This window comes from Puma concolor, chromosome C2 (genome assembly GCF_028749965.1).
Source record: "Puma concolor isolate L17-30 chromosome C2, mPumCon1.1.hap2, whole genome shotgun sequence".
Classification (NCBI taxonomy): Eukaryota; Metazoa; Chordata; class Mammalia; order Carnivora; family Felidae; genus Puma; species Puma concolor.
In genome coordinates, this window is record NC_141675.1 from 147,113,433 (window position 1) to 147,130,790 (window position 17,358).

The 17,358-nt window shown below is 39.0% G+C and overlaps 1 protein-coding gene across 3 annotated transcripts in view; it reads right to left on the bottom strand.

The window, feature by feature from the left end:
• Positions 1 to 17,358, bottom strand: part of SCAF4 (SR-related CTD associated factor 4) — a 64,293-nt gene that overhangs the window by 5,736 nt on the left and 41,199 nt on the right. For 2 of the 3 annotated variants that reach the window (XM_086675842.1, XM_086675841.1), the window contains exons 16-19: positions 16,362 to 16,519; positions 14,505 to 14,670; positions 14,331 to 14,417; positions 13,984 to 14,175 (exon numbers count right to left, since the gene is read on the bottom strand). In XM_086675842.1, the coding sequence (XP_086531968.1) occupies positions 13,984 to 14,175; positions 14,331 to 14,417; positions 14,505 to 14,670; positions 16,362 to 16,519 (603 nt within the window). The remainder of the gene's footprint in view (positions 1 to 13,983; positions 14,176 to 14,330; positions 14,418 to 14,504; positions 14,671 to 16,361; positions 16,520 to 17,358) is intronic. The other variant, XM_086675843.1, reaches the window with a different exon arrangement.

Sequence of the window (17,358 nt, forward strand, 5' to 3'; positions counted from 1 at the left end):
CCTGAATCAAAATGAAGTTCAACCCCAAATCTTCAAAGTTGTCTGCCAGTCTACCTGCGCAAAACTCAACGTGAGGCCAACAACCCATAGCATGTAGTCTTAAAGATAGATTACATACTATATAAAGATATGTATTAGTGTGTAGATGATGAGGATCTAATAATGGTAGAGGTCAAAGTAAGATGGAAAAGGACACTGCAATATACCAATTTTTGGAAAGAGTATGTCCATCACTAGTGGTTGGTAAAAATACTTAAAACACTCAAAATACTTAAGACATTTGAGAAAGACAATGTACGGGTCCTCATGACACAAAGAGCTGAACTATGCTATGTGAGCCAACTGAAGGCCATCTCAGGTGTACTCTTAGTAAATTTTACACTTTGAAGTCTTAACTTACTGGAAAAAAATAGGGTCACTAACCCAGAAAATCCACTGAAGAGGGAGGTCTCCGATTCCATGTCATTAAAATGCCTTATTAAACGGTAAACATCACTTGAACAGTAAAGCTTATAAAATAAAGATCAACACACCAGTGGGGAGTTTATTTTTACAGGTCCTTTTTCAAAGCACACCCTAAGGCATAAACCTGCTAGGCCGAAATGATGGAATTATGCTGAAAAGTCCGGCCATTCACTTTCTATTCATTCCTCCTAAGGTGGCAAGACCAATGAAGTCGGTGCTGTTGAAGGTGACAAGGACTTCACTGGTTTTATTTCCTGTTTTCATGAGGGTTGGCTCAGGTTTTGGTGTTAAGTCCTACGAATAAAACCACCCATCCTTTAAAACGATATGGCAAAATAGTACAGATTCGGTTTTGGTTCACCACTTCAGTAACAGAACGACATCATCCCCCTCTCTATTTCTTTGCAAATATCAACACCACAAGGCAAACACTATGACGAATAGGAGTTACTCTAACAATGGAAAATGTTCCAGATATTGTCAGAATATATTATTTACCCATGTACTGCATGCAGAAAGGCCTTTGAGCAAGTTAGGGGCTATGACTCTCAACCACCGATGGTTAAGAGAAATGCTTTGGGGACACTGATACCCAATACTTTAATAGGAAGTTTTCTTGCCCCCTCCCCCGACAGCAGGTTATTTTATGTTGACAGAACCACTTCTTCATGTGTGCTTTAGCATACATTAAACAAGTCCTGCTTGCTCCTAAATTTTCTGTATCAGCAATACTAAACCTAAACAAGAGTTTCTACTTCAGTTTCGGATCCTCACAACATGTAGTCCAATCCCATTCTGTCCGATTTAAGGACTAAATAGAATGGACCTGAAAATCTACGTATACCAGTTTACAACTCACCAGCTGTGGTATTTACTTAAACACAATACCTTCTTTCAAATGCTTACAATGAAGTCTATTATGTCTGGTGAAATACAATCTCACTTAGGAATGACCTTGGACGTGTGCCTCAGAAACAGTACCTGCCTCTTGTGGAGATTAAGTGGGATAAAATACATAAGACTGAGCTCAGAGCCTTGTCCACAGTTAAATGTTGAAATTTTCACATCTATCTTGACAGATGATAAATATCCTAACATTAAATATCTGACTTCGCAAAACTGAATGCATTTTTCATTTATGATAGGACTTATTAACCTCTTGTGGTCGGTCCCCCAATACCCACCATAGTTTAAAGTCCAGCACTTTGACAGTTGGGAAAAATGTGAATACACCGAGCTTCTACGTGTCAGGTCTTAATTTTAAAAATGCAAATGACTTCAGTAAGAAGCTACAAATTATGGAGTGGATAAATGAAGCAAAGACCTAGTTGCTTCACACACTCTTCAGACGTTCGTTAGGAAAACCCCAATTAACATATACAGAACCACCACCTATATACCGTATTTCAGATTGAATAAATCCAATGGCAAACATTCCTATTGTTTAGTAAACTTTTACTGAGTGCATACCATACAGTGGGACAGCAAAAGCCCCTAAGATATGTCCTTGCTCTCACTTTTAAAAGGAATCAGTACGGGGGCGCCTGGATGGCTCAGTTGAGCATCCAACTCTTGATTTCGTCTCAGGTCACGATCTCACGGTTCGTGAGTTCAAGCCCCGAGTTGGACTCTGTGCTGACAATGTGGAGCCTGCTTGGATTCTCTCTCTAACCCATCCCCACTCACTAGCTCTCTCAAAATAAGCAAAAATTAAAAAAAAAAGTTAAAAGGAATCCGCCCCAACATTTACAGACTATACCTCAAAACAACATAAAATGTATGTACCCCATTACTGCCCTTTAAACAAAGAAATCCTGCACAGATGCACTTAAACAAATTGAACTTTACTTTCCCACCAGTCCTTAAGGAGTAAAATGACCACTGAGGTGGGATTAGGCCTTTTTCAGAGATTTGAGTACTTGTTTATAGGGTTAAGAGACCAATGCCAAATTTTTAAGTAACACCAGAAAAATGTGGAAGAGGTTCAAAGCATCTTATTGTTGTTAAAGAATTAAGTTCAGATGAACCTTTAAGAGGAAACGATGACTCGTACAGGACAATGGAAAGGTCCTGTTTCTTGATTTACCCAGGAAGACTGGCTTCCTCAGCTACCAATCTGACAGTGGCCAAAGGATGTATGGCCACCTCACCCTTGTGCCAATCAGACAAAATGGGCAATCATTCTCCATAAAATATAAACCTGTCTCTAGGAACGCAGCTCTTAAGTCCTTCATAACATGCATCTGAGAGTGCACGAACATCGATTTGATAGGGTTAACATTTACAGTCATATATTTAAACTACCTACAAAGCAGTATTTTTATACAGCAAAATTATTGCCTAATTTGATTCTGTATGTATGGATATTTGTATTTGCCTAATACTATACACTCAAATCCCTTCCCTCATTTGTAAATAAGTGGATTTCCTTTTAATCCTTCATGAACCAACATTTACAGATTCCCCTGACAGAATATCCAACCCCATAGTCCTAAACGTTGGCTTTCAGGCCACAAAAGTGATAAAAGTGTGGATTACAATTTTTTTTTTTCTGTAGTGGACAAGTATTGCTTTAATAAGTTTTATTTAACTAAAAATATACCAGGTGGCATAAAGCCCTAGATAGGCATGCTAGCTGAATTTCATTTTTTTTTTTTTTCAACGTTTATTTATTTTTGGGACAGAGAGAGACAGAGCATGAATGGGGGAGGGGCAGAGAGAGAGGGAGACACAGAATCGGAAACAGGCTCCAGGCTCGGAGCCATCAGCCCAGAGCCCGACGCGGGGCTCGAACTCACGGACCGCGAGATCGTGACCTGGCTGAAGTCGGACGCTTAACCGACTGCGCCACCCAGGCGCCCCATGAATTTCATTTTTAATTAGGAAAGCAGACGTTATGCATATTCAATGGATTGTATAGTGAGTTACCCAGGTCTAAAGGGCATTCAAACCAATTATTCATTTTATCTGGAAGTATGACATGCAATGTCACTGCCAAGTTTTCTAGAGTTGCAAGTTAAAAAGAATTCACACATATTGAACATCTGAACTTTATTAACTCATTTCATGTGCTGGAGATAAAACAAGGCCCTCTCCTTTAAACAGGACATAGCCTAAGTAGAAAGAAACTGCTGGAAGAGATGACACGAGCTAGTATTGGTGACAGAGGTGGAAGTGATTAAGCTGGTGGGCATGAGTCTCAGTGCAAGTCCTAGAGCGTTTGAATAGGGTCTTGAAAGAAAGGGCGGAAAGACATCACTGGTCAAGAGAACTGCAATAGAATGTCTTTTGCCAAGAGAGAAACAAATACAGAAGATGAGGTTTGTTACTGAAGTAGCAGGAAAGAATTTGTGTAAATACAAATTACTATCAATTAAAGAAAAAAAGAGGTTCATAAGGCTGAGCAGGCAGGCCAGGGCAATTCAGAGGTGTTACATGCCACAGGAAGAAACCTGGGACTTACCAAGAAATTTTTTGCAGGCATGATCCCGTGTTCATTTTTGAAAGACCTTTCTAGCAAGCAGTGTACAGGAAAGGAAGGGAAAGACACTGGAGAGCAAGTGGACTCTCACTCTCAGAATCTAGGGTACAGAAATGAGAGACTGAACAGAAACAGAGGTGACAGAGAGGAGGAACACAGCTCTCTGCTCTGAATAAGTGGATGGAAGCATCAATACAACGCAGGAATCTAAGAAAAGAAGCTATTTTGGGAGACAGATGACAAATTTCATTCCCTCCACCCCCCCCCCCAAATTTCTGAAAGTTAGAGGGGCCTGGCTTAGATCTGGTGGAAATGTGAAGAAACTGGCATGTATACCTAGAGTTCACAAGAGTCACAGTGTTACCCACAGCACAGGCAAGAAAAAGGGAATTCAGACCTGGGAAACACCACCTTAGAGACTCTGAGATTCCTAACACAGTAAGATTTTAATGCAGAAAAAGGTGACAGCCGCAAATATCTGTATTCAAATTTGAGGACGAATGAGAAATACACTGGACTTTAACTCAACATAACCAAGACTTAACTGTGGATATTCCAATGATGAGCCCCAAACCAGTCATTTCACCATTAAAAAACAAAGTAAAGATTAAAGGGGAGGTGACTGCTATCTAGAGCAAAGACGTTCAGAATTGTGTGAAATAAAGAACAAGTGTGTTAAAAGGCTGAAGGGGGAGTGAGGGGGCGGGGGGTGACTGGGATCATGGCTGGAGTCCAATGTGGACCTTGAAATCTCAGGGGAACATAAACAAGGGATGCAAATAGGATCTTTCTGCCAAGTACCAGTGCGTGGGGGCAGGGAGACACACAAAGGTTTCAACTAAATACTGTGGGTGTGACCAACTGCCTCAGTCATAGTTGGACGCTCTTCAAGAGGATATAGGGGCACCTGGGTGGCTCAGTCGGCTAAGCATCCCAACTCTTTGTTTCAGCTCAGATCTCATGATTGGTTGAGTTCGAGCCCCATGTTGGGCTCTGCGTTGGCAGCGCAGAGCCTGTTTGGGATTCTCTCTCCCTCTGCCCCTCCTGCATGTTTTCTTTCAAAATAATAAACAAACTTTAAAAAAAAAAAAGAGGATGTAAAGTGGAATCTTTTAAGGAGAGCAAGGACTTGCTAGGTGAAAAGGGGAGGGAAGAGAGGAGGAGGAGAAAAGGTGGACGGGACATCTAAATACCTCTTCTACAATCTTGTCCTCCAATCTACCAAAGTCGCTGCCTCTAGGAAGTCCTGCACCTTTCATTACCAACGTGTCCTCAACTGCAAGCACCCTAACTCTCCAATCCCCTTCCTAGAATCATTTTTGATCCCGTGAGAGTCAGGCCCCCACAGTACCCTTCAATGTCTTTACTTTCCTCCTTACCTGCCTCAGAGTCCACGGTTCCCCCTCACCACAGTTGTCTGGTAAAACCTCAATGGTTTTGAATGCAACTCTTCTACCCAATCTGTACACAGACAGGGCTGGGGGTCACCCCACCCCCAACACATCGACTGGCCTCATTTTAAGTTTATAACCTCAACCACAAGTGCTTCCTTAATTCTGGTTAGTGATCCTAATTTTCGTAGGCAGCTCACATTCTCATTTCCCTAGACGTCTACTTCACGTGCTCATGTTTCTCCTCAATCCTGTCTACCCTTAGGGGGTTTTAGAACAAATCCAGGGAGATAAAATTTACGTAGTTTACAATTCACCCATATAAAGTACCTAATTCAATGGGTTATAGTGTCTTCAGAGTTGGGCAACCATCACAATCTTTAGGATATTTTCATTATCTCAAAAAACCAAGTTCTGTATCACCCCCCATTTCCCTGTGATCGCCCCACGCCTCCCTCCAGGCAACCACATACCCTGGTTTCTGTGTCTCTACATCTGCCTATGCTGTACGTTTCATATGGATGGAGTCATACAATATGTGATGCTCTGTGACTGGCTTCTTTCACTTAGTGTATGTTTTCAAGGTTCATCCATGTTGCAGCATGTACAAGTGCTTCCGTTTTTTAAATTACCAAGTACTATTCCATCATAGGGATATACCGCAATTTTATTTATCCTGTCTGGTTTACCATGAAAAAAAAAAAAAAAAAAAAAAAAAGGATTTTGGAAAAAAGACTTTTTCATTCACTTACCCACCACCCCACCTACCAATTTACCTGTACCTGTATCCATATGACTCCTTCTGTCTGAGAACAGCTATGCTCCAAGAATTAAGTCCTTTATTCAAACCCTGAACCGATGCCCTCTTACCTACATAAGGGTTATCAGCTTAGCCAACACCTCTTCTTTCCTGCAGCAAAAATTTCCCCTGATTTTCCAGTAATAAAGATGCTGTAGTTTCACCCATCTTTTAGAAATAAAAACAAAAACTCCCTTACCTTGCCATCTCTTTCCAACTTTCACCTCATTTTGCTGTTCCTCTATATAACAAATCTCCTCAAAGAAATGCCCAAAATCACTGTATCCATTTCCTCACCTTCCATTCTCTCCTGCCCCTGTGTAACTGGGCTTTTGGATCCATTATTCTGAGGAAATCACATTTCTAAGGTTACCCAAGAGCCTTCATTCTGCTAACCCCAGGCAGCAAGTTCCAGTGCTCTCCCTAAGCCACCTATGTGACTGACAGTTGTTCCCTCCCCCTCCTTCCTAGGAACTCTTATTTGGCTGCCAGAAAAGCCCCTCTACTTTAGCTGCGCCTTCCAGTATCCTCTGCTGAACAGAACAGTGGTTAAAACCACAGGTGTCGGAGCAATGCTAGCTGAAATTCTGACTTCACCACTTGGAGCTGTTCACCTGGGCAGGCTACTCAGCTTTGTGCTTCAGCCTCCCCATCTAGAAAACGGGGGTAACTGTACTTACCTCTTAGGGCTGTTAACGCTCAAATGACTCACACATACAAACTCTTCACCAGAGTTCCTGGCATCTGGAACTATGTCTGTCTTAGTTCTCAGTACTGTATTCTCAACGGCTAAGTTGCTGAAGTTTTCCTAGGCTCATCCCTCTCACTGTATTTACATTCCCTTCTTAAGTAATCACTGGCTCCTGTGGCTTTGCAGATCGTTTGTGGAGGATATCTGGAATTATATCTCAACTGTATTCAAGTTGTTTACTTATCATCTGCACGTGAATTTCAAAGTTAAAACAGCCAACCTTTTAACTCGATATCCCCTCTGCAGATCCAGTCCTCCTTGACATTTGCCCATCTCAGAAATGGAGATTACATCCTATCAACTGCTCACATCAAATACCGAGCTCAGTCTTGACTCCTTTCTCTCATATCCCACACTTAAGTAGTCAGGCAATTAGGAAGGCCCTATCTTTAAAATAAATTCGACGTCCAACCACTTCATTTCCTCCACTGCGCCACCCCAATGCAAGCAGTTAGCCTGCACCTTCTACTGCGACAGCATCTGAACTAGGTCCTCTTTCCACTCTTAACCAACTCCTAAAGTCTGGTGTCTACGTAATAGCCATTACCCTTTAAAAAGTATACATAAGACTGAAACTACAACATTCCCCACTGCACTCTCAACCTGGCCCTTGACAACCTTCTCTAAACTCATAGCCTGCAACTCTTTTCTTTGTTCATCCTGCTCCAGCCACACTGGCACCCTGTGGTCCCTCAAACAAGCCAGGTTCACTCCCAATTCAGGCCTCCTTTTGTTCTTCTACCTCAACTATCTTTTCTCTGTATTTCCATGGCTTTCCCCCATCATTTCTCTCCATATTACCGCCTTAGATGCCCTCCTGGGCCATACATATACCATTTAAAATAGAACATCCCATGTGACACTCCTCCAGTTCCCTAAGTGTTCTCTGCTTTACTCTTCATCATAGGATTATCTCCATGTGAAGTTATTAGTTTATTATCTAAGTCCTTACTAGAATATAAGCTCTAGGAAGACAGGCTTTGTCTTGTTCATTCAGGTATCTCTAGTACCCAGAAGGATACCTGGCACACAGTGGCTACTGAATAAAATACACGAAGAATGTATGAATGGCAGTGGCAGAGTGATGACCAAATTCTTCAAGGAGAAAATATCTCTCAGGCTGCAAGAGCAGAGGCTAGAAGGTCCAGGTCTCTCCCCCAGGGCGGTGGCTTTCCATTGTTAACCTACAAAGATCTGAAATTTATTTTGAGAAATTCTGCAACTTTCTTTAACTACCTCCTTTTCTGTTTCTAGTTGGCAGTTTGACATTTTTTGATCTGATCCAAATAAAATGTCACTGTGGCATTTGCATGAGCCTAAAATGAAATCCCACACGAGGAAAAAAATTTACCAACCACTCTTATCTCTCCCACCAATGCCCTAAGATCCCTAAGCATGCATATATATGTGTGTGTGTATATATATGCATATAATGTATATATATATGCATATAATTTTTAAAAACCATTGTTTTTCTTCATCCGAGACATTCAGAAAATTGCAGTAACAGTGCAACCCATACATGTATTTCCTTTGCCTAGATTTCATTGTTTATTAACATTTGGAGCATAACTATTTTGAGATGGCTCCCAGGCAATTCTTGCAGTAGGCACTATGTTGGGAGCCGAAGAGAACAAGAGTAAGGAGCTAGTTTTCAAAGAATGAGAAAGCACATTTTAGATAGTATCATACATTAAGATTACACCAAAAAAATTGGTGCTTAGGATGTTAATGAGAAATCTTTAACAGAAATTTGAGTTTTCAATAATATATAATGCAAATATATGGGAGAGGTGTATCTATTTTTAGCAGAGGGGTACATTATGTTTTGCTGAAATCCAATACACGAAAACCAGAATTTCAGATAAAGAGAAATCAGAGACAGATTATTTCAAAATGACTCCTTGGCTTTTTGCAAAATTATGCACAATAGATTTTGTCTGGTCAACTTCCCTACAGTTCATTTGTAGTGACTTTTTAGAATTTGTATACCAATTGCTATGTTACCGTAACTGGCAAAATGGAACAGCTCTAAGTTAAGAGTTGCACTATTTGAGTCAAGAAGTTTCGAATAAACAATTAACCTATCACTGAATGAGATTTTCGACAGGGAATGTTATTTTCAATGTTAGCTGGAAAAAATCTTACCTGAAATTGTTCACAGCCACATCTTTGTCTACCAAAATCAATCTAGAGCCCAGAGTGCCTGCCCCTCCCACCTTCCTCAAGCCCAAAGTGATGTATGTCGGAGAGATTTAAATTTGAGACTCGAGGCTGGAGTTCTATAGCCCAGGAAGCACAGAGGGACATGGAGACAACGTGATAAGCAGTTTTCAAGTTTCTGTATAAGACCTTCCCTGTAGGTTTCATCTGAAGTACCTCACCTTCTGAGAAAATATAGGGTATTCGTCCATAAATTTAAATCCAAGGCAAGTATCTGTTGTGGATTAATAGTTAATTACCCACTGTATCCACTGAACAATGTTATATACTATATTGAAGGTACTGTGATGACTATTTGGGAACCATTTCTACTATATAACACTAGTGGAATAATTACCAGTGTAATATTTAGAGTACCGATTTGAGTATTTTAGAGCTTTTTGAAAGAACACCTTATAGGATAAATAAAGTCAACAGATTTTGGGGGGGGGGGGTACCAAAACAAATACCTAGCAGGCCCCTCTAGACTATAATTTAAAATAACCAAACATTATAGCAAAGTTCACAATAAGAAAAAATACTAACATGTAGAAGTTGTATTAAAAGTTAGGTATTATCATTAAAAAACCACTTTCCAAAGGATTTTCTTCAGGTTTTCTTTGAATGTTATTCACACTAGATTGGTGCTCTAATGTTCTAATTTAAATGTTGTTAAAAGTACTAACTATAAAAAAAAAAAAGTCAAAATTCTGGCAGAGAAATCCAAGCTAAGTGAAATCACCACAAATCAAGTATCAATTTTAAAGTAATTATAGAACGTGATGGTAAAACTATTCACCTTCTAGGCAGTTGTAAGGATCATAACTATTACAATAAAGCAAACATGCCTGTTTGATAATTCCAAACCAATTCTGTGCACATAATTTCTTGAAGTGTCCAAATTTGGGAACACTGACTCAAATGCCTACTGAGTTCATGCAGGGATGTGTAGAATCAAGCCTGAAGGGCATCACACCAGTGTCTAACAATTCAGCCTGGAGGCCACCAATTTGTGACTTCTGCTTTAGATCTTTGGCAACAAAAAATACCAGTAAGTAGGAGGCAATCTTAGAACTACCCAATTCTTACAAATTTCACCATCATCTACAGCAGTGTGACAAAATTAGGAAGAATCTGCATATTAATAATTAATGAATACATGTATCTGACAAGAGAAAAGGCTTTAATTTTCCACAAAAGGAATGAGTCCAAGTTACCATAATTTTTCCTTGAAAAGATATTCTGGATATACTGGTAACAGAGTAGAGATATGTAACACAAACAAACATTTTTTTGTGTATTTCTTTTTTATTGTCTGGAACACCAAAGTAATAACCCAAATTTCACATTTACAATGCACTTTTTTTTTTAATAAAAATGCTATACATATTAGAGATACACGTTATACAAAAGTTTTTGAAAAGTAAACACATACACTTATACAGTAAAGAGAATAAACTGAATTGCTATTATCATTAATATTCCTTCTCTCCTAAATGATCAACCACTGTAGACAGTTACCAACAGCTTTTATGAAACCATCACTATTCTAACTAGCTATCTTGGTGTGTGAGGGACTAAGAATGGATTTCTTTAAAATGACGTGATAATGAATTATTATCGTGCATCATATAACTTCATATTTTCAGATTATCAGTTACTAAAATAATCAGAATCCCTACAACATGGAGGTTTAGTTCTCTACAAACACGGTAGCATGGGCTACCTCGGCCCAACTCCAGAAACAGGTAGTCCTCACTTCCAGACCAACACCCCACACTTACATCTGATCACTCAGAAAATTCCTTAAGCCAAAGCATCCTTGCAGCACTCACTGCCTCCTCCCAGTATAATCAGCCTTACTACTAAGTTTTGGGAGATCTGTTGAACATTTGTTTGGTCCCCGCTACTTTAAAAGTATCATTATTACCATGTTTCAGTAATTAAATCCAAGAACTCAGTTAAGTCTCGAGGATAGGTTCACCTCCCCTTACAAGAAAATTATCTGAATACTGTTAATAAGAAGAATATAGATATCATATTGTGCTAGTTCAGTGAAATACCACTATGACTGGCATATATTTTCTCAGTACAACTGATGGAACTTTAATATGTGTGAATTTCTGACCTGGTCTAATCTCCCATGAAAAGATCTAAGGCAACTATGTCAAGATACATTTTTTCCTAAAAAGCTTGCTTCCTCTGCCAACAAACAAAACAATTTAAAACGAATCATGGCTAAAGTGATATAATTTTCGAATTTCAAAGTATAGATATTCTTCTCTAGGTATTCTAAGTATCACTTAGAACACTCCTTACCTGTAATAAGCACCCACCATTCATGAACAGCCTACCCTGTGGCAGGCTCCGTGTGTCAGTTGTTTTATATACACAGGCCCAGTGAATCACCACAACACCCTGGTGTGTCATTTTTATTCCTTTTTTTTTTTTTTTTTTTTTAAAACAGATGAAGAAACTGAAGTTTCATATCCCCTTCTAGGCTTAAAGGTTTCTGGTACAGCACAGCATTTCTTTTTATTATCATAAGAGAAAACATTAGAGCACCAAGAGGAAACTTGAAACCATCTTAGTTCTAATATTCTGTGAACCTGGTTAACAGCAACAACATCCCACCCTGATCAGCCATCCTTCAGTGCTGCAATACTGCATGTGATTATTGCATTCCTTTATCAAAATGATGCAACTATGATTACTCTTTTGGATAAATCCTCCTTTATTTGCTCATGCATTAAGGTCTCCTTTCTCTAAAAGGTCAAAATCTACGGGATATTCTTTTCAAGATTTCTAGTTGAAGGGACACAAAAGTCTTTCTTTCTTGACTGGAACTAAACAACTGCATTTTACTTGAAAGTACTCATTGTAACAGAAGTTTTCACTTTTATGTTATGTCACATTTTAGTCTTTCCAGATTTGGAACAGCCTTTAATTTCTAAGTTTTGTTATGAAAGTTATAGACAAAGAAGTGAAGTATAAACAGCCCTGCATTGAAAACCATCTATCTATCTACTTATTCAAGTAACAAATGTCCCTCTCTCATGGAGTTTTCATTCTAGTATGTATCTGGGAGAGGGAAGGAGGGAAAGACACACACACAGTTATGCCAGGTAATGATAAATGCTAAGTGCTTAGCTTACTAAGTTTGCTTTTCAAGCTCACCAACTTTTGATCTGTGCTTTATTTTGTTTCACATGTTGGATGCAGAGTTTAAACTATGCACTTCAGTTGTAAAATAAAGGGCAGAGCCGTCAAGACCTAAATGTTAAATCAGAAGCAGGCTACTTATTCTTTACGTTTGTTTGAAAGTAGTGGTTATTAAACTCTTAGGGATGAAGAAATCGTTCATTCAGTGAGTTTACTAAGACCAGAAAAAAAAAGCACAAATGCATGCCATTTTGTAGATACTCTCAGGTGGCCTAATATCCATGGGATGCTAGACTAGGAATTTTCACTACAAAGAGAATTTATAATCATGGGTGTTGGTGTGATGTGGAGAAAAGGGTTTGATCAGAAAAGTCTAGCCAACTCAGATTCTGTGATTCTTATGTAACCATCTTAGTGCAAATATGAAAAAACAAAATGCGTAACAAAACTGATATCCAAAGACGTTAAGGTCTCCTGGATCCTAGAACAATGTTCCTCTACTACATGATTTTCATTATAGTGTAGACCCCTTAAGCAACTTCCTCATTAAACAAACTATTTTCCATCATTATGATAACTATTGCTACATTACTGGTGACAAATTTTAATCCCTAATCCTCTTTCACCATTACCCAGCCTGCGTACTAAAGGAAATAAAAATCAAGTTTATTATCGGACTAAGCTCAGTCTCAGAGAGGGCAGAAGACAGCATGCCATTTAAAAACAAATTGATTTTTATTATAAATATAGTATATGCACAAAGTAAAAATTTCCAACAGCACTGAAAGGTTTAAGTGAAAAGCAGAAGTCCTACATCACAAACTAATGTCCTATAGTCCTAATGTCCCATAGTCCTACCTCTCAGAGGCAACTATGTGCTCTCTCCTAAAAAAAAAAAATCTAAGATTATGAAAGCACATATGTACATATACATATACCTCTGAAAAATAGAATGGGCTCACAGGACTAGAATGTTATAATACTAAGGATTATACCTTAGTATAATCTAACTACCCATTAGGAGAATCAAGTGTTAATTATACTTGGCAAAACCACTTTCAAAATACAGGAATTTATTAACGTAATAGATTAATAACTATAACAAATGTATAAAATATAACAAGTGTATATAAAATAATCATTTATAATTCAAGCAAAAGTAAAGCCTCTTAAAGACGTAAATAATCTAAATCACACTTCCCTTGATCGTGGCAGTAAAATTGTGGGTAAAAAGTCCAACAGATAAAACTAGCAGGAGAAAACTGAGGGGTCAATGAGAAAGCATTACCCTAGGCTGTACAAATGTCATTCAGACAATAAAGCCATTTTATTACATGTACCTAAGAGAAGTTCTCTGCTAGCCAACAGAGAATGCTACTACAGCCCAGGGTTTTAGAAAAATTGGTCCAGACAGGAAAAAATTCTGTTGTCAAAGAAATCCTATCTCTTTATAAAGCTGAACGTCTGGGGTCGTATCAGTCATGGACTTTGCACCAATTCCTTCTCTCAGAGATTAATCACTTTCCTATACCAAATTAAGATGTACAAATCCACACTTTTATTCAGGACGAACATGATTTCATCTGTGAGGCTGTCTCTGGGGCTACTCTTGGTAAAGACCAAGTGCACGTATTTAAGAGGAAGATCTTCCTCAAAGAAATTAGCATTGTTCTTTAAAAAAACCTAACTCGGGTGGGGAAAAAAAAACTAATGATATAAAAAATCAACTTACCAAGAAGTGAAACAGGCTGCGTTACAGGAGGGGTGGGCAGATTCGTGGGTGCAGCAGGTGGCACAGCAGAGCCATACATTTTCACACTGTCACCAGACTCGGCGTTTCCTCTAGCCCCAGACACCACTGTTGGAATGGGATTTCCAATAGATAAGTCTTTTGTAGTGTCTTCATTTATACCAGCGATAGTAGCTAAGGAATATAATTACATCAACATGTGAAGCTGAATAATTATCTCCCCAATCAACATTCTTTTGCCACACTCTAGACCCTGTTACTGGTCCACTCTCCCCTCCTACTCCCAAACTCCAAGAGGACTAGTGAACACAAAAGAAAAACATGCTTACAGTTTGGGATGCTTATTGGTGGAGTGTGAGGAGGAGGAATGGATACTGGTGGAGTTATAGGAGGTGGGGGTCCAGGAGGAAGAAAACCTACAATAAGAAAAATAATGTCAACTTATGTTGTGCCAACTAATCTTGGGCTCTAAAAAGAATGTCTTCTTGAACAACTCACGGTACCTGGTGGCAGATGCATCGGATTAAATCCTGGGCGCAAAAATGGTGGAGGAGGAGGTGGAGGAGGAACACCAGGACCAAAACCCGGAGGAGGAATGCCCAAGGGAGGCGTGAAAGTGGGTGGCTGGAGAGCACCAACTACAGGAGGACCCGGCTGATGTGGTGGGACCTAAAGACAAAGGAAGAATAATGAAGCCACATATCTAGCCACCCTCCCATCCATACAGTAAGTTGAGATGAAGATCTTGTTGAAAAAGATATTTCGAAATTTGTGATTATGTGAGTAAATTTATCTAGTAACAGGTGGTAATTAGTACCTACTCTAAATGACAGTCATCAAATTTCTGGTCTCTATGACAGCAAATTCACACTGCATCTCACAAGCATCTACTGGTGTTCTGACAGAATATCCTATATGTTAAAAAATGTTCCGTGGTCAGGTTAGTAAATTTGATAACTACAACTCTAAGAAAAGCTACCTGGCAATTTACAGTGATTAAAATCACAGGTCCTGGGGTGAAACTGCCTGCCCCTTTCCCATTTTTAACTAGCTTTGTGACCTTGAGTAAGCTATTTACAATCTCTAGACCTCAGTTTACTAATCTGTAAAATGAAAAAATGTCAACCTCACATAGTAATAGGGATTAAAGAGGGAATACATGTTAAGTGCTAGTGTCTGTCACTTAATAAACACCCTACAAATGTTAGCTATTAAAAAAAAAACTCTGAAAAATTTTAACAGATTAGTCAGGTTTCTTTAAGTGAGTGGTGATATATACATTGAATCTTATTTAGAACTTGTGCTGGAAGGGCCTGTCCAAAAGATCAAATAACGAGTCTGTCAATGTAGGGAATCTATTTATAAAATGTCACCACTAAGTATGTATCAGAGCATGTAATTTTCTCCTTACACTGGGAAAATCAAGAGGCTAGGTAACCCACTTTTGTGACAGCTCAGATTTATCTGATTCAGATTTAATGTGAGAAACTGAAAAAGGTACTGAAAACAAGAAAAACCTAACAGATCATAACACTGTGGGTCAAGGACTTAAAATTTTTACCAAACGGTTGTTCATTATTGAGCTCTTATTATGTAACAGGAAACATGCTGAGTATTTAACATTCACGATCTCATTTAAGCCTCAAAACAACTCTGACCTAGGAAGAACACCGGAGCCAAAGCCAGGAAAGGGAACTTGTGCATTTATAGATAGGAAACTGAAGCTTAGATTAGGTAGGTGATCTGCCCAATGTCACATTGCTGTGAATAAACAGTTGAGCTGAGATTCAAACTACATTCTGTCAGAATCCAGTTTGTCTCCTCCTACGTCATAAATGCACTCACTGACCACACAGCAGAGGTTTATGAATATACCTTTGTGTTAAATAGCACTCAATTTATTAAATAGCTCTCACTCATCCATTAAAAAACTTCATGATAGCACCGCCCAAACTAGAAGATTAAGAGACTCTCTTTCTCTCAAAACAGCTGCTTGTTGGGTGGATATCCAAGTTCTCTCAGAACATAAACCCCCACCAAAGAATAAAGATTCAATAAAAGAAAACAAGGGGAAGCGGAATACAAGAAATGCCATCAGGTTTGCATCTCAAGTCTGAAACATTATAAAGACACTAAATAACCTAGATAGATGTAAGGCGGTATGAATTGATTTTACTGATGTTTATGAAAAAATGTGTTAGTTTATAAACAGTAGGTCTGACATACCAAAATACTATTAATATGCACATTTATGTGTTCACGTCTTTGAACACTGACCTAGACATACATCTATAAAAAGATTTAGAAAAGTTTACCTTTCAGACACTTACAAGTTTAAATAACACCCCAAATGTTCTTACCTGTGGAGGTGGCACTGTTATAGGTGCGGGCACAGGAATAGGAGGGACAGGCACTGGTAAAGGTTTAGGTATAGGTGATACTGGTTCTGTATGTGAGGTTTCTGCCCCTCCATTTTGAGCAACTTCATTTTCATGCTTCTTGGGGATTCCTTTCCAATCTATGAGTTAAAGAAATTTAACAATAAAAATTGACAATTTTTTATAACTTTAAATCTAGAATTTTTAAATGATTCTATAAAAAAATCAGCAGTCTGATTTACTAAAGAAATGCTTATGCTAATCTTATATTATTTAAATGAATGAATAATAACACGCAAAAGAATGCTTATTGTGTGTCAGACACAGTTTGAAGCATTTTATATATATATTAATCCAATGAATTCTCATAACCATCTAGAAGTAGGTCCCATGATCATTCCCATTTTATAAGTGAGGAAAAGAATTTGGAAACTGAGGAAAACAAGGTCACATACTAACAAGTGGCAGACATGGGATTCAACATACACACATCTGGCTCCAAGGTCTATGTTCTTAACCATGATGGTGTGTTGTCTGGATTAAAGATCCCCGGAGGGAGGAGCAAGACTCTCTGCACCCTGACCAGAGCCTGTGCCAAAATGTTTGGCACACAGTAGACCCCTAATACCTATTGCGTGAATGGAAACCTAGCTCTACCTGCCCTTTTTAAAAGAAGTTTATTTGAGAGAGACAGAAAGAGAGAGCAAGACAGAGAGCAAACAGGGGAGGGGCAGAAAGAGAATCTCAAGCAGGCTCCGCACTGTCATCACAGAAACCAGACTCGGGGGGCTGGAACTCACAAAAACCATAAGATCATGACCTGAGCTGAAGACAAGAGTCGGACACTTAACTGACTGTGCCACCCAGGAGTTCCAACCTAGCTCTCCCCTTAAGTGAAGGCATCACGCACTGTGGGGAAAGAAGTCAAGGTATGGGAATGGCTCGACATCGTTCCACCTCTTTTTGGCTCTCAAACCAA